Raw genomic sequence first — 21,157 nt, 5'->3', positions numbered from 1 at the left:
CAAAGAAATTATTTGGAACAGGGTTTGAACTAGTGTATGGAATTTCCTCTTGTACAGCAAGGGTCTATGAAGTGTGAGCAGATTCGGCGATTAATTATGCAAAACGAGACTGCATCTTGACCTCGAGATTCTGACCATTCAGCAGGCACCTTCTATATTGGGTCTTCGGTAACCCGTTGTCATGGACATATAATAAAACCTTGACACAAAATCTATTATTCTTCACGCTGTGAATTGTGTTCGCAAAAATAGGCTGCATCATGGAGCCTGTAACGATATGTTAGGCAATATGCGAACGTCCTGTGGCTTTGATTGATCATCACATATTATGTTAAATAACACTCGCAATATGAATGCTCTCTGGTGCGTTCACGAGATGCCCACGATGAGCTTTCGATAGGCACAGCATTTTGCTACCAGGTTTGAGAGCCAATGTCATGTCCAGGTTTATCAGATCTCCATGCCTGTTATTGTATTACAAAAACATGGCATCCAAATTGACCAATCAACAGCTTAGTCCACATTTCTGATCGAAATGACGTCACAGTTTACAAAGTCGACTCCGATTGGCTGGTGCGCGGGATCGCATAAATTTGCATGCTTAGATATATTAGACGTTGGACCGGACACAGAGAGGGCTTCGTTGATCAACGGGTGATACTTAAAACTAGGTTTGAACCTGTGACCTCAGGATTGTTGTTCCGGTGCTCTACCAACAGAGCTATGTCCAGCCCTATGTTGGGGGTTCCCCAAAAGACTCTTTACTACCCCAAACCACCTCACATGTTAATTCCTGTACCGCGTTTCTGGTTTTAACAGGAGTAAATGGCAGGAAATGTAAAACTTGAAGGACACATATTGAAGTGGTTCCTGGAATGAACCAAGTAGATGAAACACTTGTGAGAATTGGGGGAAAAAAATTAAGTAATAAAAACAAAATAGACAGACAAATTTAATCACTTACGTGTACCAGCTGTAGACATAATCTCTAAAAATCAGCTCAAAAAGCTGCAAATGAAATCGAGAAACATGGAGATGGAAATTTATTATGCAACATGTATTTCCACCATATTTCCAATACGTGTATTTCGATACAGACAGTCCTCTTGAGATTAAAATAGGTAAAGGCACTGTAGTATAAACAAAACTCTTTAAATGTTAAAGCACAGAACCTATACAAGCAGAATCCTACCTCTGACAGGGCCACATCCACTCGTTCTGGTATATAGATGTCATTCCACGGTTGTACTTTGTTCAATGTAAGATCCGACCTGTGAAGAACAAAAAAATTTAGAGAGCCATCATGTAAAATTTTCTTGTCAAGACTTCACCATTAAAATCAAAATACCGAAAGCTTTTGTACATCTTCATATACAGGAGTCCACTTTGAGTTTAAATCAACAGCTTTCAAAATCAAAAATAGTTGGCTGTCTGGGCTCGACCATTTCTTGAAGGGGGAAGATCGAGCAACGGTGAGGTTGGCCTGACCATTTTTTGAAGGGGAGGATCGCGCAACGGTGAGGTGTAGATATGGCGCGCTGTTATACAGGCACTCCACTCTATACCGCCACGTTTGCAGGTCTACCGGAGCCCAAGCAATTTGCCCATTCCGAACAGTTTCGTTTTCAACGGGCACTGCACTAGCTCTATCATAAAAGTTGGTTAGCTGCTAGCCCCATAAATGTGGCCAATTTACTGGACTACCTCCATAAATAAAGGCCACACTTCCACCATGTACAAAAACATGTCGAACTTTGTCAAATTTTGATTTTCACATTTAGACTTTAGTTTGTAGTTTATTTTTGCTTTAGAATCATACTCACCCTCTTTATAGGCTAATCAGAAAGTGCTGCCTTTTTCAGATGTCTATTTTGCGTGAAATTCCAGATTCGTTTGCACACGTTTGCGTATCAAAATTTCAACAGGAAATTTCACGAAAATTAGACATCTGAAAAAGGCAGCACTTTCTGATTAGCCTATCAAGAGGGTGAGTATGCTTCTAAAGCAAAAAAACCCAACAAACTAAGCCTAAATGTGAAAATCAAAATTTGACAAAATTCGACATGTTTTTGTACATGATGGAAGTGATGGGGCCTTTATTTACCGAGGTAGTCCAGTAAATTGGCCACATATGGGGCTAGTTAGCTGCATACTTATGCCTCATGCAATCTGAGTCGCCACACACAGTGCAGATGTGGGCCAATGGTTGCTCTCTGGCTGTGAGTGGCTTCTTTCTCTCGTACATGATCAGAAGGTTGGGAAGGACTGAGATGCGACTGAAGAGGATGTAGAACGAAGCCATGCCGCCCAGGAAGAGCCATGGTATGGCGAGGATGGACAGATGGCTGAGGGTGAGAAACAAGAAATTAAAATATAACATGTATATCAATGAACAAATAGACAACAATGACACATTGGGAAATTACATAAACTGGTTCCCGCTTGTATGATATGTATACAAGTCCATTCTGAACGACAGTAGTGGAATCGAGAACCAGGGTATGCATGAACTGGTTCCCGCCCATATGAATTCTGACCAATCATGGAGGGACTAGGGCGGAAACCAATGTGAATATAATCGATTTGCCTCATGTGACAATGTACTCCTAGAACTATGAGGCTCCGCGTGAGCGGAGCCTCATAGATCAAGAAGCCCGCAAAATTGCCTGCAGCACAAAACACTAATAAAGTACAAAAACGTCCATCAAAATGCAGCCATTTCACACAGAACCGCTGCACAGTTTGCCCCTATACTCCGTACTTTATCTCTTGACATACTCACGTATCTTGTGCGGAACTAACATAGGTGGATTCTGTCGGTTTTTAGGCCAAAATGATGAAAAATATGCCCTTTCCGCATTGAGCCAACCTGACACTTGAAACGTGCACGCATTATGATCGAGCGATGATTTTCGGTTCGCTCGGAGCGCGCCGCGGGGGGTACGGTACATGCACTTGTACGCATGCACATCATTTCGCTTGTACCGTACCCCCCGCGGCGCGCTCCGAGCGAACCGAAAATCATCGCTCGATCATATGCGTGCACGTTTCAAGTGTCAGGTTGGCTCAGTGCGGAAAGGGCATATTTTTCATCATTTTGGCCTAACCGACAGAATCCACCTATGTTAGTTCCGCACAAGATACGTGAGTATGTCAAGAGATAAAGTACGGAGTATAGGGGCAAACTGTGCAGCGGTTCTGTGTGAAATGGCTGCATTTTGATGGACGTTTTTGTACTTTATTAGTGTTTTGTGCTGCAGGCAATTTTGCGGGCTTCTTGATCTATGAGGCTCCGCTCACGCGGAGCCTCATAGTTCTAGGAGTAGTGACAATGTTCACAATCACAGGCATTTTAAAGTCTTTTTCCCCATCATGTTAATCAAAAGCCTTCATTAGTCATGAGGCACGTTCAGACCTTACAAATCGTGTGAAACATCGCGGATTAATTATGTTTTTGAAGCCCACTGCCCATTCTAACAATTTCATTTTCAGCCCCGCCCCCCTTCAGACAGCCCTTTTTAAACTGACCGACATGACTGAAGAACTTTTTCTTATTAGACCATGTAGACCACCGACTCTGTTAAAATCTCAATGATTTCTGCGGAATAAAACATCCGATGAATGGAATGAAATACCACTCACTTATAAAAGACAACGGTGAGCAATGTCAGGCAACCGATCGCCGCTGAAAACCGTCCATTTCTTGCCATTTGCTCTCGCAAATTGGCGACTTCTTTGCAGATCACTTGCCAAGCAGCCATCTTCGCGAATTTTTGTTGACAACTTGAAAAAAACAGGTTCCATTCTAAAACCACGTCCAGTTGTTGTGCCGATGAGTAGGGAACCATACCTAATCCGATTACAACTGGACGCCATACTAACTTGCCTTTACAATTTATGGGGAATCGTGTCTGAAACCCAGAGACACCATCTGCTACACATTAATTTTGTGCACAAAATTTAAATAGGCCCTAGGTTAACGTTCAGTGTCAGATTGTCCATCTTGCAGGTTTTTTGGGATGTTTTTAATATGTTTGATCGACTGTTTTGCTGAGCTGGCTGTAATTCAGAGTTGTGAGTTGTTTGTCGTCCATAATTGTCTCATGCTTGTGCATTTGATCATGTTGATTGGCCCAGTATTATTATAAAATCATTTGTTTTTTGGGGTTTTGGGGGGGGGGGCAATCAAAATTTTACCCTAAAAATAATTCACCTGCATTGCAACTCATCCCATGGAGTTTGCTTGCAGTATTGATCCAAATCCAGATTGACGTTGTCATTGATGTTAGTCCTTGATCATGTTGATGCTTACTTTTTTTATCGTTTTTGTAAACAAGTCAAATGAGAGACCTGAGGTCTAGTCAAATGTATTTGTGAACGTGGCGTGTTTACACGCCATGTTCCCCAGTACACCGGTCTAGTCAAATGTATTTGTAAAAACCGTGTTTTTGTCGAGTGCAATCTGGAATCTTGCGCAATAAGTTTATTGCACTCCCTCCTGAGCTCATTCCCCGTTCAATGAAATCCATTCATAGGGATATGAATTCAGAGGGAAGACAATATACTTCCAAAAGCATCCAGATTGCGCTCGACAATTTAATGATAGACCCATATTACAGTTGAAGTGAGTGACTATATATTAAAATTGATATCATTATTAATAAGGCCCTTAATTTCAAATGCTTTCACCACTTTTACGTCAAATTTGGTACCCAATGTCTCTCAAAGGGAATGAAAACCCATTCTTATGTATTGAACTCATCAAAGCAGCTGTTGAAGGCCAGACTTAAGTTTTCGTTGTGATTCATGGATCTCAGTTTGGGGAAGTAAAGTCTGAGAACCATTTGGTTGATACATGGCCATCAGTCGAACTTCTGAAAAAAATAGCAACGACCAAAAAAAGAAAAGAGCAGTTCTAAAAGTGACTAATGCTGCAGTTTTGAAACTTTTGATTGTGTAATTAATTTGACTTTTATTACGTTACAGGATGCAGATTACAATGTCGAATGTTGACAAACCAAATGCTGGACCGCAACGGAGAGTAGCAACAAGAAAGCGAAGCCTGACCAATACCAGTGCAAGAAGTATAACAACTGCCACAAAGAAACCCAAGAGCGCAGAAAGAGAAAACTCCCAAAAATCCTGTCAAACGTACACCTTGTGCAATAGTGGTACAGTCCACAATCCAACTGATTCATTATGCAGCACACTCTTGGCAGAGAAACAACCATTGCGTGTTGAGGGGGTGTTTCTGTCTGATCAGTTGGAGGGGAAAAGAAGAACTCATCTGCCTGATACAACAAGTACAATTCATACTTTTAACATTGCTAAGACGCCTACAAAGTTAAGCTGTCGTGAAGAAATTGGATCCATCCAGCATAAGAGGCCTTTGTTTAAATCTCAAAGCAGGCACCCTGACAATCAGGAAGACACCAAGCTTGCCAGTGAGGGTTGCGTTAGTCATGGGGGAGCGCCAAGGAGCATCCAGGGGCTAAGCAGTCCCTTAGTGTGGCCGGATGGTGACAATGATGAGGAAGACTGGAGATTGGTCACTGAAATTGACTCTCAAAACTCACGGTCTGCTAAACGCACAGGCAGTCACATCTCCAATTCGTTAGAGGAGGTACATGTATGTGATTGTTGTGTCTAATATATTTTTATTCCTTGTGATCAAAATATTGCTCCTTCAAGGAAACTTTGACTGTTCAAGTCTTGCTGCCCAAAAAATCTGTTATATTGGTAAATGGACTTGACCAGAGTCAAAGGCTCATCAATGCAAATAACAAGCTACAATTTCATATCAAGTATGGTTATCAAGTAGCAGCAATTAGGCGCATGCGCATTTGTTCCTACCTCATACTATCGTTACTGAAATTATCCCTGATCCAATTTTTACTCGACCTTGTCATCCTAATGACTGGACTTGACTTGAGTCACTGCCCAAGAATGACTTGACTCAAGTCATTCTGATGTTCTGATGTGATAATCTAATCCTTTCATTTGATTTTTCCAGGAGGAGAAAGGGGAGGCGTCGCTCAGTTCCAGTCCACTACCACCGACCCCGCAAGGCTCCAGCCACAGAAATAACAAACGACTTTTGCCTGTGAAGCTGCATGCGACGCAACATGCCACAAGCAACTTACAAAACAACTCGTTCGGGGACTGGGACGGCGAAGATTCGTTCTACGACAAACTCGACGTGGAACAGATCATCGCAGAGTCCCAGAAACCGAAAGTTGTTGAAGTCACCAAAGCAAGTTCGTCTGGCAACGACCACAGTGTGTTATACAACGGGGAATGGTTCGTAGCACCATGATGTTTCTTTAATAAGCTAGTTCGGTATTTCAACTGTGTGTGCGCAAATCAAGATTTGACGAGTTTGCTTCCTGGATAAAACGATCCTCCGTACGCGTGCAAAAGCACAGCGGGTACCAACAAAATTAAACAACACTTCTTGTTCTGAAGTTACAAAATTACAGCACCAAGTTATGAGGTGTTTGCTGTGCTTCAACTTTTTGTAACCACGTCAACTTTATTATTTTATCTGCAATGTTCATCACAGGTTACATTGTCAATTATCAACAAAATGTGTCGCAAACTATTAATATCTTATTTGTTTTTTTTGGCACCCCACACAGGTTTGACTCATCCTCCCAAGCAAAAATTGGCGATTGCCCGACAAACGAGGGAAAATTATCGCCGCGGTCTCAAGCTCATCAGGGAATCTCACAAGAAACAAGCTTTAGAAAATGCAGTGTCACAAGTAATCGGGTGCTGACGAATGGTTGTTTGCATACACAACAGTTTCCGCTTAGAGAGGAGACCAAACCAACAGAACCAAATTCTGTGACTTCTAAACAAGAGCAGTGGTTCAGTCAATTGGATGACAGGACCAGAAACATGCCAGGTCAGAATTCCGAAAGTCTTCCAAAGTCAAGATCAGACTCTCAAATCGAGACAGCAGAGAAGAAATCTCTGATTTCTCAACCACAGTCGTCCAAAATTGAGAAGCCATCCAGTGATCAGAATCCAGCGACGTCGGCCAATCAGCGACACATTTCCAGAGATGGTCAACTGCAAACCTCAACCGATGTACCTCGCAGTGAACTGACAACCCCAAAAGTTGTTTCGGCCGCGAGCAGGCTGCGGCAGAGACTACAGAACAATGCGCGAGTGGACACGCCGCAGCAAACGCGCCACTCGGAGCTGCGTCAGGCCAAAGTGCAAGAGGCCTTGACGGAAATGCTCGGAAAATCTACTGCAATAAAAGACAACGACATTGGACCTTTTTACGGTCTACCCAGTAAAGTGGCAGAGCTGCTGAAGACCCATAGGGGAATAGATAAACTCTATGGTGAGATTTTGGCAAGATATGTTGGTTATTGAATAATTGAATTATGCTAGCTAGTCTCAGAAAGCTAGCATACTTGTCGGGGGAAATAAACATCAGTCAAATCTTGAGGAATCAAATCAACTTTTTTTCTGATATTATTATTATTATTAATCATATTTGGTAATGAAACCAAGGATTCCTCAAAAGCGCCCTAGGCACTGTAGCTCGCAAACCTGAAGAAACCTGTGGAGAGAAGACAATGAATAGAAAGTACAGTTTTAAGGGGGATGAAAAGCCCAGACTGAAAACCCAATCAACATATTTGCCCAGGCGGGATTCGAACCCGGGTCACAGCGGTGGAAGGCGAGGAAAGTACCGCTACGCCAACCTGACTCCCTACGCCAACCCGACTCCCCAAATAAGGGTTTTTCAACCCTTGAAATAAGGGGTTTTTGTTTTGGGTACAAACAGATCTTCTTTGCGAGCAGACTGGCTCCGGGTCTGATACTGATTTTGGGGCTGGAACCAGCCTACCCTGCAGGAACAAAATTATTGTCTGGCAGCCAATAATTTGAAATTGTTAAGTATAATTTGGTAACTGTACATGGGCCCACTTTTCTTCAGTCGATGTCTCATTCAAAAGTGAATAAAATTTGTATCGCTAGAAAAATAGAAATTTAGAAAAGGAATCTATTTTTTGGGACTAAACTCGAAAATAGCACAGGGAACGCAACTTAAAATGGCTTTGGCCTTGTGTCTGGGCAATATTCATTTACAAAAATTGAATTTCCTTCTCATTTTATTTAGACTGGCAGCATTCTTGCCTGACTCTACCGGCCATCCAGGAGGGTCGCAACCTCATCTACTCCCTGCCTACCAGCGGAGGCAAGACCCTGGTTGCCGAGATACTCATCATGAGGCAGTTGCTATGCAACAAGAAGGATTGCCTGCTCATACTGCCATTTGTCTCCATTGTACAGGAGAAGGTGCGATGCATTGAGACTTTGTTCATTCATCTGTACCCCTAGCTATCAATAATCCACGGCAAGTGGTTCCTCACTGAACACGATCTGTTATGAGTCCCTTGCTCGTGGGTGCTTTCAGACTGAGTCATGTGTAGCATGTACGTACTCCTCTACTGCATCGCTCAGATGTGTTAAAAGGCACATAGGATCATTTGCATCTTTCCAAAAAGTAACCTACCCAATTATTATCAAAACGCTTACTTAGATTAAGCATCGTACTGGTACTAAACACATCGTGAAATTATTCCGTCTGGTTTGCTGTCATTCAGAAGAAATCAACAAATATAGGTGATTTCCAACGAACAGTCAATTAACTGATTTTTGGGAAATTAAAGAGTGCCTGACAAAATCATGGTTTTTCACTGTTTTCTCGAAAATGTGTAATTTATACTGAGCTGAAACTTCAACAGGGTTGATTTGAACATTGTTCTTTGGAATTTGAGTGGTGTCCTTTTTTTTTCATTGTTCATCCCTTTTACTTGTGAGCTGACTTTTGATGTGACTTCATTGGACGTGATTACATTTCTGCCCCTCATATTTCTCAAATTAATGTAACGCAAGATCTGCATCCTGTTTGGGACCCAAATTGGCAAAAACTTTGAAGATGTACTTCAAATCTTGTCCATGTAGGTTGCTTCGCTGTCAACATTTGCTGTTGAGCTTGGCTTCCTAGTAGAGGAATACGCGGGAAGTAAAGGTGCCATTCCGCCGCGCAAACACCGTAAGAAGAAGACACTGTACATCGCAACGATCGAAAAGGCCCATAGTCTGGTCAACAGTCTGATACTGGAGGGTAGGGTTGAGAGTCTGGGGCTAGTCGTTGTGGATGAGGTGAGACATTGCATTTAAGCTTTTGCAGTTAAACTATTTGCCAATGTTCAATTTGTCAACAAATTTTAATTCCTTGACTGATGATTAAAAAAAATCCCAATTGTTTGGGGGGTTTTCAGGAGGTGGGAAGGGGGTTTTAACTTTGCAATGTCCATATACTGCTATTATTAATATCTACATGTATGCAAAATACACAGATGGTTTGCTTTAAAAATTACAGGCTACAGTCAATGAACATTAGGGCAATGATAAAGCTAGCTGATCTCTGATGGCTAGGTGAGATATCATTTGAACTCATTATTTCACAGCTTCACATGTTAGGAGATGGAGGGCGGCGCGGGGCCAGCCTAGAGGCTTGCATCGCCAAACTTCTCTACCTCAACTCTGCTCACATCGTTGGGATGAGTGCAACGCTGAGTAACATCCAGGACCTGTGTGATTTCATGAGGGCCGAGGTCTACTGCAGCGACTTCAGGCCTGTAAGTCCCTCACAAGTTGAACAAATAATAAATAATAATAATTGTGCTTATATAGTGCTTTCCATCGTATCAACAATCTCAAAGCGCTTTACAATTATTACCCCGTTCATCAGGCCATGGGACCACGCGGCAGCCAATATCAGCGCTCAATCGGTCCTCGACCCTCACAGGTACCCATTTATACTCCTGGGTGGAGAGAGGCAATTGTAGTTAAATGTCTTGCCCAAGGGCACAAACACCATGTTCCTGGCAGGGTTCGAACCCACGCACCTTCATACATAGTCAAACACGTCAACAAGTCCAATTGGGTCTAAACCTTAATTAAAGGTAGGGTAGATTTGTCATTTGTGTATTCTTTTTGTTTGAAGCAACAAAAGGGCTCAAAATCTAAAGAAGGGTGCTGAACTAAAATTATGAAGTTTCAGCTCAGTGAATGCTTTATATTCTGAGAAAACAATAATCTAGGATCACGGTTTCAATTCAAAAGTTGCAGAGTCATGATTTGAATTGCGCCCGAAATCAGCATCCGGGACACATTCTCATTCAGCCGATTGCAGCTATACGATGTCACGCTCTGAACCGAGGAATAATAGCAACCGCGCGTGCGTGTACGTCGTGTCAACACTTACGAGCACCCATTCATGGATTCGCCGAATTACAAACCAACTACTAATGGAAATTTCCAAAAATGCATCAATTGACGCATCTTTGAAAATGGCCTTCTTTTGATGTTTTCTTCAAAATGACAGCATGCCAGAAAGAATAATTTTGCATGTAGTTTATTGCCATTACTATCTTTAAAGCAAGTAAGCTTTTCAACAATAATTTTGTCAGTTACTTTTTGGAAAGCTGCAAATGATCTACTCTACCTTTAAATCAAGACGTGATTTACCATGTAGTTTCACTGCATTGATCATTATGTTCTCTGTCCAGGTGGAGCTGAAGGAGTACATCAAGATAGAGGATAACATCTTTGAGGTCAACCAATCAGCCCTCTGCCCAGATGACAGATTCATTCATTCAAGAATACTTACTTTCCCTGTGAGTCACTTGAGAATTTGAGTATAGAGCTTGGTGGTTTCTATCTGGAAAGACAAAACAATGAAACCTTTAATCTTTCCCATACTTACAACTATGATTAAGAATTTGAATATGCAGGGATTGAAAGGGAAAATTGGTTTGTGCATTTTGCTGCTATTTTTACATTGAGATTCGAGATTATTCTCTTTATTTTATCATGACTATATTTTCAGAAAGATCATTTCCAAATCCAATTAAAATCGAACTTTTACCATTTAACATCAAATTGAAGCAAAGAATTACACTTCCCTTTTAGAACTTTTTATCATTTCACAGTCACTTTTATCAAAGCAACACATGTAGATTGTATTTAATTACGTTTTGCAATGGTTGATATAAACATTGGTCAGTTTTTCTTATTCCCATTGTAATATTATAAGCACTATGTGTTTGATGCATTCTCATGATAAGTGAGAAAAACTGCACTGACCTACTTGGGCGTGACGCAAACCCATACAAGTGTGTATTTGCCTGCAGTCGGGGACCCCCTATTGTCCCTCTTTTGTTTGTACTCTTAACTTTTAAGCAATACCTCCCATATGTTTTGTACACGAATCCAAAATGGGGACCCTATTGTCCTCTATTGTTCAATAGGGGACCTATAGAGTGCAGAAACAAACTCATGAACCCTTACTTCCGATGTGTAATGTTGATATATGCATACTCATAGTTTGTAACCAGTTTACAAAATGGGGAACCGCCAACATAGGGCTGGATAGCTCAGTTGGTAGAGCACTGGAATGGTGTTCTGGATGTCGCAGATTCAAACCCTGCTCCAGTCAATTTCTTTGTTCATCGATCGTACTCTGTGTTCACAGTACACGCGGTCCATGCGCCAGAACGACCCTGATCATCTTGTGGGTCTAGCACTGGAGGTCATCCCGGTTCACTCCTGTCTTGTCTTCTGTGCCACCAAGAAAAGCTGCCAGAACGTGGCCGAATTCATCTGCAAACACATGCCCAGGTAAGAATGGCACACATCACTATACAGCTTTAGATTGCCTAGATTTGTACTAAGATCTTGCACTTCTACCCATGTAAAAACTCTGAGGCGTCAGTTCTTTTGTTTTTTCTTCTTCTTTTTTTGGCTCAATAACAATTTTAAAGCTAGATTTATTATTGCTATTATTATTATTTATTTCTGGTCTAATGCAACCAAGGATTCTAGGCCATACATGTCGGCCTAGACGGGATTCGAACCTGGGTTACAGTGGTGGAAGGCGAGGAAAGTACCGCTACGCCAACCTGGCTCCCACAATAAAATGCAATTTAACTCGAACTTAAACTCGAACCTTTTTTGTCAGTATTTTACTAGTTGACATGTTGAATAATGCGAACTATAATTAAACAGCCATAACTTGTCAACGGCATCCCGGCTTGGAGTGCAACAAACAGTAGTGTAAGGAGAATTGTATTCTCTTTCCTAATACCCACAAACCCTCATTTCGACCTCTGCCAAGTTTTGTCTCATTTCGCCAGAACGCCTCATATACTCAATATACAGTGGCAAAGAATTGTATTCTGTATCAGATGATAACCTGTTTTAGCTAATATTTTCTGTGGTTACCGAATTTCTGTGCTATGCAGCCTGAAAACTTGTTGCTATCACATGATCACATGCCGCACTCTTCTTTGCAGGGACGAGGCGAAGAAACTTATGCGTCACAAGCACAAAGAGAAGCACGTCCTCCTCCTGTCCCTGCGACGGGAATGCGACAACCACCTCTGCCCGACGCTCAAGCGGACCATCCCATACGGTCTGGCCTACCACCACAGCGGACTGACCATGGATGAACGTAAGCTGATAGAGGATGCGTACTCAGAGGGCACACTGTGTCTGCTAACGTGTACTTCCACACTGGCTGCTGGGGTCAACCTGCCGGCCAAAAGGTAATTCAGACTAATGATGCTGTATGCCTAGAGTACATCAGTTGTAATTTATGCATTATGTTCGTTTGCAGCAACAAAAGTGCTAAAAATCTAAGGAGTTTAACCAACTTACCTGATGAGGTTTTAGCTCAGTAAATGCCTCTGGTTCTTTTCAGAACCATTCTCTTAGTTTGAGAAATTATTCCCAAATAGTGTTTCCGCAAACCTTTCATTCATCTGTATAATCTGAGAAAACAATATTCTAGGATCTTGATTTCAAATCAAAGGTTGCTGAGTCATGTTTTGAATTGCACCCGAATTCAGTGTCCAGAACGGGTCTCATTCAGCCGATTGCAGCTACGCGATGTTGCACACTGAACCAATGAATTATAGCAACCGCACGCCCATGTGCATCGTATCAACGCTTGAGTGTACTTTTATGGCTTAGCAGAATTAAAAACAGAACTGCTGTTATGAAAATCTCCAAGAATGCGTTTTTAGATGCATCGTTGGAAATGGCCTTCTTTCATTGTTTTCCTCAAAATGAGAGCTTGCCAGAAAGACTAACTTCACAGGGAGGTTAGTCCCATTACTATCTCTAAACCAAGTTTGCTTTTCAACAATAATTTTGTCAGTTACTTTTTGGATAGCTGCAAATGATGGACTGTACCTTTAAACATGGTTGAATTGAACTCTCTGGCATGACTAGGGGCATATGCAGGACTATCTTTGTTTTCTGTATGCTGAGGCCTTGCTGGCAATTCTTTTGATGATTAATACAAAGAATTTCTACTCTTGTGTCTAGGGTAATCTTAAGATGTCCCTACATCGCCCAGGATCTGCTTACTAGCACCCGATACAAGCAGATGGTTGGCCGAGCGGGCAGGGCAGGCATCGATTCATCGGGAGAGAGCATCCTCATCATCAAACCCAAAGAGAGAAAGGAGGTACACAGTGTTTTTTCTTTAATTCTATCCTCTTGTTTTTTTTCCAAGACAATTTCAAGCATACGGTTGGTTTGGCAAAAGGGGCAGTATTCTCCTTTGAAAAACTTAGAATAACAAGCAATTTTCAAAATGTTCAAAATTGCTGCCATTGCTTGTTATTCTACCTATATTTTTTTCAAAGGACAAATCTGCAATTGCCCAATAGCCAAATATCTTTCTCATTATACACTCTGACTATGTGCCAAATTCCATGTTTATATCATCAAATGAACAATCCCACCACCTATCTGCCGTATTATTATGTATATGTCATTAACAAACTAAATGCATCACAAATACCCCGCCCCCTTAACCTACTTTTTTCCTGGAAACACACAAATGGGCAGAACATATTATGACATAATTCATTATATTAATTCAGATTACGGAATTGCTGAGCCGACCCATTGAAGCCTGCTACAGCAGTCTGACGCACGATGACGGCAAAGGCATCAGAAGCCTTATCCTGACACTGATTGCACTCAAGGTAAATCATACATACTTGTAAACAAGGTAATAAATTTAAACACTTACAACAATATTATTACTGTAATATTATATCTTGTCACCACTCAGTGAGCAACGAGGCTTCCATTGTTGTGTTGACGCAAGAACCACTTTCAATTCCTGCAGAATGAATAGTGTTGTATTCAAGTCCATCACAAGTCCTCACAAGTCCATCACAAGACATCCAGACCTAAGTCAAGTTGGTTTTGAAATTAGTAATGGGAAAATATTCACATTTAATGAGTACACAATGTATACTTCAAGTACAAGGACTTAAAATTGTGCCAAAATGTACTTTGAGTACTTCAACATTGATTCACAGACAAATGTTAAGACTTGAATGCACTTTCTGTTACATCTTTGGATTGCTCTAACTGTGCTCTCACTAATTCACTTTGGACAGCTCACGCCACGTCGTAAGGCAGTCCTTAGTTTCATGAACAGGACGCTGTTTGGCGTTCAGGCCATGTGCTTAGGAAACAACGTCAATGCCTTGACAGAAGAGGGCCTTGGAAAACTCTTGGAAATGAATCTGATCAACGAGAAAAGGTGTGAAGTATCTTCAAATGATGCATCCGAGTCTGAGTTGTCAGTCACAAAACACGGCCAAGCCGCATTCAAAGGTCAGTAAAAGGCACTGTCTGAATTTTGGATTTTAACTATTATGGCTTCGTTTTTTGTCATTAAAATGCAACAGTGGATAAAGCCGTACAAAACAGTGCCTGTTTCAGACATGGCCTGACATTAGCAAATACAAATTTAGTCATTACTGGCTCTGCATTGGTAAAAGCAAAAGAACAATATTCTAGTGAATTTTATCTTTTCTTTGACTATAGTGCTTGTTTCAAACATGGCCTAATAACCACAACTGTAAAGTTCGCAGTTTTCCAGTTGAGTCATGTGCCATATTTTAAAATCAAATCCTATCACTGCCAAGGTTCCATCGACATCGACCTGTGTGCCCCCATCTACAATGACCTGAAGCAGGCTTGCGACGAGGGACTGGTCCTGGCCAACTCGCTACATCTTCTGTACCTGGTTACGCCCTATGACCTGGTCTCCCATAGCAACCCAAACTGGGTCGTATACGACAGACTGGTACGTAGAGCGCAATTGTCCAATGATTACAGTGTCAAACTCATGTGCGGTGGTATGTAGTCAAACCCTGACAGGAGTCATGGTATCATGTCCTTGGGCAAGACACATTACCACAATTGTTTCTTCCCACCCTGGAGTGTGCAGTACATGTAAATGGGTACCTGAAAAATATAACTGCTGGGTACAATTGATCTCATAGCCAGATGAACAGGGAAAGTAATTGCGAATGTTTTCCAATTTTGTATAAAGTACAATATAAACACTACTTAATTATATGGTTGAAGAATGAAGTAAACTCCTGCAAATTACTTACCCGGTACTGACAACATTGACCTGAAATAAACAAATATAAGAGTTAGGGTCCCGAAAGTTTAATCCTAGCAGGACCTTTCCCAAACTTATAAGCAATTGTACCCAAAAAATGTTGAAAATGTTTATGTTAGTGACATTGTACAATTTCTAAGACAGTTATTGTAATCCTCACATTTTTATTTTGTTTTTTACCCTGATCCTAATTCATTCTAGTACTCCAAGTTGAGTGATGGTGATTTGAGAATAGCCGAGCTGGTGGGCGTTACAGACAAGTACCTCAACTTCAAAGTGGCGGGCAGGAAAACCCACAAAGTAAGTCTTGAGATGAGTCTAATATAAAAATAAAATGAGTTTAGAGCACCTATGCAGCCAACCTTGTTCCCCATGGGTACGATCTTGCTGCGCCATGTTGTTTCCCATCATGCCTTGCGCGATCTTAACCCCTGGAATTGTGTAATTTAAATGTGTCAAAATATGGCACATTATAATTAGGCTGCAGTTTATCCGTTTTACGTGCCGACGCCATCTTTAAAATGTTAAAAGTTGTGATTTTGAAGAATCAATCCTTTTAAACATAACTTTTGGACGTTGCGTTATCTAGCAAAGATACAGGGTTTTTTTTAGCGAAAAACGAGGCTGCCATAATCCATATCGTACAGGCATCGCGACTTTTGAATAACAAAGTTTTTTCGTACGTGACGTTACGTGCAAAGCACGCGAGTGCATTATGGGCGCGCCCGGCGTGCAATCTGCGAAATGCGCATGCAGTACGCTGTGAATAGCCAATCAGCGCCATTTACGTCATCATCACGGCCAGGGGTTAGTGTAAGGAACGCGCACGCGCCCATGGAGTCGAGGCTGCTATGCAGCACTTTTTTCTTGTCTGCTAGGGGCTCATGTGGACTTGTTTCCAGTTGTTTTAAATGTACATACAGTTAGTTCGGAAAGAATGTAGTATCCTGGTGCGACTTCTTTGGTTGTGTGTACAAAGTCTATGGAGAGTTAAGTAGATCGTTAAGTAGTGATGCTAGAAAAACACAGGGGAAAAAAACATCAAAGTGCAGCTCACGGAATCTGTCGTGAATAGAACCCATAGATCACAGGTAGTGCCCAATGGCCGGCTCTGTAGTTCAAAGTAACACATACATACAACTAGCGTAACCAAGCGTACACATGAAGTCATTAGCTGAAACTGCCCTGCCTGTTTCTCCCTTGCAGTAATGCCTGAAACTGCTCAAGCACTCTATGGTGCAAGTGCAAATGAGTTAAATGCAGACAGGTGGTCCAAGGAAATAATAAACTCACTGACTTTTTGCTTTATGACATCAGCCCAGTGCAGAAACGGATTTTCGAGTGCGTCGGTTCTACCTGACCCTGATGCTGTGGATGATCTTGAACCAGACCGGGGTCTGGGACGTGGCTGCCAAGTTTGAGGTCCCTAGAGGATTCGTTCAGAACCTTTTCACCTCTGCTGCCAGTTTTGGGTCGAGCGTCCAGCGCTTCTGTGAGGTTTGTGAAAAAAATTGTTGCATTCCCTAGAGATTAAACACCATGGTCTAACAATACGGGCGATTCCTAATACAGTGCGCCACATAGAGGTTTGCAGTGCATTGTGGGAGACGGTCGACACATTCACAAGGTGCGGGACACTTTTGTCTGATCAGTGGTCTCGTAAGCGTATGATTCGAGTATCTTTTTTCCTTCTTTTCTTTACATCAAGATGGGTTTTTTTTTGTGAGGCAACAGAATGCTATGCTCCGATCTATCAAATATGTCCTAAAGTTGTTTACTGACATTTGTTCAAATTGCGGCAAGTCGGCCATGTTTTTGTCGACCATAAACTTGAAAAATGGACTCTCCGGGGCAGCCTCTTGGTGGTGCACTGTATTGGGAATCGCCCGTATCGGACAGTTTTACACTTGCGAGAAGTTCAAGCCTTGCCCCCCCCCCCCCCAAAAAAAAATTATTGCCGATTAATGTCAAAATGAATTGAACTTTTGGTTTTAGATTTCGGTGGGCTTAAGCAGGGATCGATACAATACACCCTTTGGATATATCACAAGCCAATCTGTATTTATGGGCCTCCTTTTAGTGTAAGTTACTCATATGCTAGGTTTTTGTATTTTCTTCTTTTTTTTTGTCTTAGGATCTACCAGAATTCTGGGCCTACCAACAGCTCCTCACCAAGGTGGTGTACGACCTGACATACTGTGCGACTGCTGACCTGGTGTCATTGCTAGAAGTCCCAGGAGTCAAACAGGTCAGAGGTCAAAATGTTCATATAATTTAATTTCATTAAATCTGGCCCTGCACATGAATGTTGATGGGTCACATTGCACAAGATTACTGAAAATACTAATTACGTCAATTGTACATGAGCTGAGATCACAAGTTTTATCTTTTTTATACTCGACAACAAGACTCTATATTCTGAGGGTCACGAGTTCAAATTCCGCCTGAGTCAATCTCTTTGAACAGCCAATACAGCATTGAATTCATAAAACAAAACACTTATATTTTAAAGCCACAACAGATACAATAACAAAAGATGGAATAAACATGTTCTTGCTATCAGGGTAGAGCTAAGCAACTGGTCCGAGCTGGTTATAAGACCCTTCGTCACTTAGCCCACGCTGACCCAACACAGCTGGTTCAAGAGGTGGAACATCTGCCCAAGAAAGTCGCCCAGCAGATCGTAGCTGCTGCAAAGGTACATATTTGCCGGTTTTTTGGAGGGAGGTGCACTATGAAAAAATGTAGTAAAGGGACCTTTCAATTTTGAATTTAAAATGGGGGCTGGAACCATCTTTCTTTTGGGGCATCCTTCAAAGTGGACACTATTGTACAAGGTGGTGCTCTTCGTGGCGGCAGAATCAAAGATGTTCGCTCAACATTAAAAAGGGGGCACTCGTGAAAAAAGGCCGCCCATGAAAAAGGACTACTAAATTTCTAGTGGGGGGGAGGGGGCAACAATTTTTTATAGGGGGAAGGGGAGGGGGGTGCGCCTCCCCATGGCTATACAGCTCTTCATGGGGAAAGTTCTGATTGCTAGTTTAGATACCATGCCTCATAGACTTGTGTATACATGAATCCCAATGTCAAACTCACCAAATCTTGATATGTGCATGCATGACGGAACACCCAAACTAGCTTCAACATTAATGATAGCCTGAACATGGGTGAAACTTCGTAGTGATGAAAGAACCTTTCACAACATTTCTGTCCGTTTAGATGGAGCTTGCAGAGAGAGCAGAGGCCCTGAGGGAAGAAGCTGAAGAACTGGTGACTAAACCAGCCGTGGAAAATGAGATGGCGACAACAGATGAACCGAGAGATACAGAAAACGGTAGCCAGGCTAATATAGCTGACACAGGTACTGGGAGCTAGGCATACATAAACAGAAATGTTCAGAAAACACCTCATGTGTAAGGCGTTGCGGCAAAATGAGACAGAACTGGGCAGAAGCTGAAATGAGGGTTTGCAGGTATTAGGAAAGAGAATAAAATTATCCTTACAATACTGTTTGTTGCACTTTCGGACGTTCCATTGACAAGGTTATGGCTGTTTAAAGTTCACTTTTATCAACATGTCAAAAAAGTAAAACAATGAGAAAAAAGGCCTTTAAAGTTTTGAATGTTTTGAAGTCATGAAAAAGAAAGATGTGAATTGTTTTTTTTTCTTGAAAACACTTTTACATTTTACGATTTTGTTTTGCTTTTTCTTTAAAATATTTTATTCCACCTTTCCTATGCTATTTCTTTTAAATATTTGTAGTAGACATATCAAAGATTGCAAATATCAATAAATCTGAAAATAAAAAAAATCACCCCTCTCCATTCCTATTTGCATTTTTCTCCACTACAGCCTGTACTTAATGTGCCCAGTTCCGTCTCATTTTATCAGAACACCTCATATAAATATAAAAAATGTTTTACGATTACATTATTTCTAATTTAAGTGTCTAGTTTTCTAAAATCTAAATTCAAATTTGGCCAAAATCAATTGTAATATCTAAAAGTTTATAAGTAATATATTTATTTGAATATTTATCTCAATGGATATTTTTATTTAAATGGCAAACTTGAAATAGATTACAGAAAATGAGCAGTTTGAAAATGGTCCCAAATATTTCGAGGTGCTTAACCAAGGGTTGTCAGTCACCAGTAGTTTACAATTAAAGACCCAAGTTCAGAAAGTACTTGAATAACTATGAGAAATGATTAATGGCGTTAATAAGTGGAATGAGTTGAATGAGCATGCAGAAAGCACTTACGTTTTTCACAGATGTGCTACCATTGTAATATCTACTGGTGTTTAGCTAATTAACTCCATGATTGGCCAATGAAAACACTTGGAGGTGTCGTGTGACCAGCTTGCCTCTAGTTTTCTCAGGCATGCAACTGGGAAGTCACAAAAAAAAGAGGAAATTCAAATCTTTCCAAGACTTTGTACAGTGTTTTTCTATTTTCAATGGCACACATGGGAAGTAAAAAAAAGAGGAAATCAGCTGATCCGAGGAAAAGTTGCATGCCTGTTTTCTTATCTTACCCTTTACCTCCAAGCAAACAGTATGAAAAATCAATGTCGGCTCATTTGCACAAGGATGGCTTTCAGATTGGTTGGGTTTCGGTCGTTAAAGTACCCAAGTCCTGCCATTTAGGGGAGAAGTGCTTAAGTCCAAAATCTAATTATCTTAATTAGTTCACTCCAGAAGGAGATATCCCCCCCCCCAAAAAAAAATCTGGAGAATCCATATGGACCAATTCGGTTACGCTGTCAACTCTGTCTTGAAGGCCCCCTTTAATGGCGAATGCATTGTGCTAGCTATTGTCCAGATAATCCATCACGGGGCAGTTGCTCTGTACAATATCCTGCACAATGGTTTCTCCACTGTTGGGGGACCTCGTACGTGTACAGGCCATATCGTGTGTTTCCCTTGCAAAATGCGACTTACAGGCAATTTGGAAAACTTTAACCATCAATACATTGTATTTCAAAAGAATGATTATGTGACTTAAGTACTGTTTGCAATCAAGACTTCATTGAAGTGGCAGCAAACACTCATCCCAAAGCAATCACTTTTGTTATCTGGGTATGATATTTATTCTAGTGCAGAATTAGGAGATAACAAACCAAGCTGTCTGTTTTTCTATCTATCGGTACTTTTTTCTATCGGTAAATTTTGGGGAATGTCCAGTTCATGGTGCTGATTATATGTTCCTGATAGAACGTTTTGTCAGAGTCCTTTGTTTATGGACAGCAGTATTTCCAGGAAAGTACAATTTTAGAACAAAATGGCAAAAGGTAGTACCGGTTCATTTTTTTTCCCAAACAAATAGTCCGAGTAGAACAGATTTTGAAACTGAAAAATATCAAAATTCAGAACCAAAATCAGTAAATTTTTGCTGATCGCAGAGGGCACGCCTAAAGTCACCTTTGTGTGTGTTGGCTGACTGTCACTTGTGAGCCGGGCAGTGCTATTGTGTAGGATTACCCCGTAACGCCAACGAATGGGCTAAATCTGGCCATCTGTGTAGCCCAGATGCATAAAAGGACTTACAGTAAATAGTCATTCTAAATCAATGAAACAGAACTTTGTGCACTCTGCGTGTGACCAATTAACGTCTCAAAAAGTCG

General features: G+C 41.3%; 2 protein-coding genes across 3 annotated transcripts in view; one reads left to right on the top strand and one right to left on the bottom strand.

The window, feature by feature from the left end:
• LOC119722337 (sorting nexin-14-like) overlaps positions 1-3,797 on the bottom strand; it is a 29,631-nt gene extending 25,834 nt beyond the window's left edge. Inside the window, exons 1-4 of the mRNA XM_038192389.1 lie at positions 3,643-3,797; positions 2,154-2,345; positions 1,193-1,271; positions 965-1,008 (exon numbers count right to left, since the gene is read on the bottom strand). Of these exons, the coding sequence (XP_038048317.1) occupies positions 965-1,008; positions 1,193-1,271; positions 2,154-2,345; positions 3,643-3,761 (434 nt within the window). The 5' untranslated portion in view covers positions 3,762-3,797. The remainder of the gene's footprint in view (positions 1-964; positions 1,009-1,192; positions 1,272-2,153; positions 2,346-3,642) is intronic.
• Positions 3,798-3,938: 141 nt separating this feature from the next.
• Positions 3,939-19,176, top strand: LOC119722336 (helicase POLQ-like). 2 transcript variants are annotated; one of them, XM_038192388.1, is made up of 19 exons: positions 3,939-4,074; positions 4,987-5,623; positions 6,014-6,300; positions 6,639-7,354; positions 8,141-8,319; positions 8,989-9,189; positions 9,498-9,668; positions 10,602-10,709; positions 11,567-11,712; positions 12,387-12,638; positions 13,423-13,564; positions 13,986-14,090; positions 14,514-14,733; positions 15,048-15,208; positions 15,734-15,832; positions 16,850-17,029; positions 17,667-17,780; positions 18,096-18,230; positions 18,752-19,176. In XM_038192388.1, exons 2-19 carry the CDS (start codon positions 4,988-4,990, stop codon positions 18,905-18,907), a joined length of 4,008 nt encoding a protein of 1,335 aa, XP_038048316.1. In that variant the 5' UTR covers positions 3,939-4,074; position 4,987; the 3' UTR covers positions 18,908-19,176. The 2 variants fall into 2 exon arrangements, with proteins under 2 accessions (XP_038048316.1, XP_038048315.1); XM_038192387.1 differs by having other exon boundaries at positions 4,987-5,629.
• Positions 19,177-21,157: the final 1,981 nt, after the last annotated feature.

The sequence above is a fragment of the Patiria miniata genome, unplaced genomic scaffold (assembly GCF_015706575.1).
Source record: "Patiria miniata isolate m_02_andy unplaced genomic scaffold, ASM1570657v1 HiC_scaffold_15, whole genome shotgun sequence".
Classification (NCBI taxonomy): Eukaryota; Metazoa; Echinodermata; class Asteroidea; order Valvatida; family Asterinidae; genus Patiria; species Patiria miniata.
The sequence above is the reverse complement of the archived record's forward strand: the minus strand, read 5'-3'. Positions and strand labels throughout refer to the sequence as shown.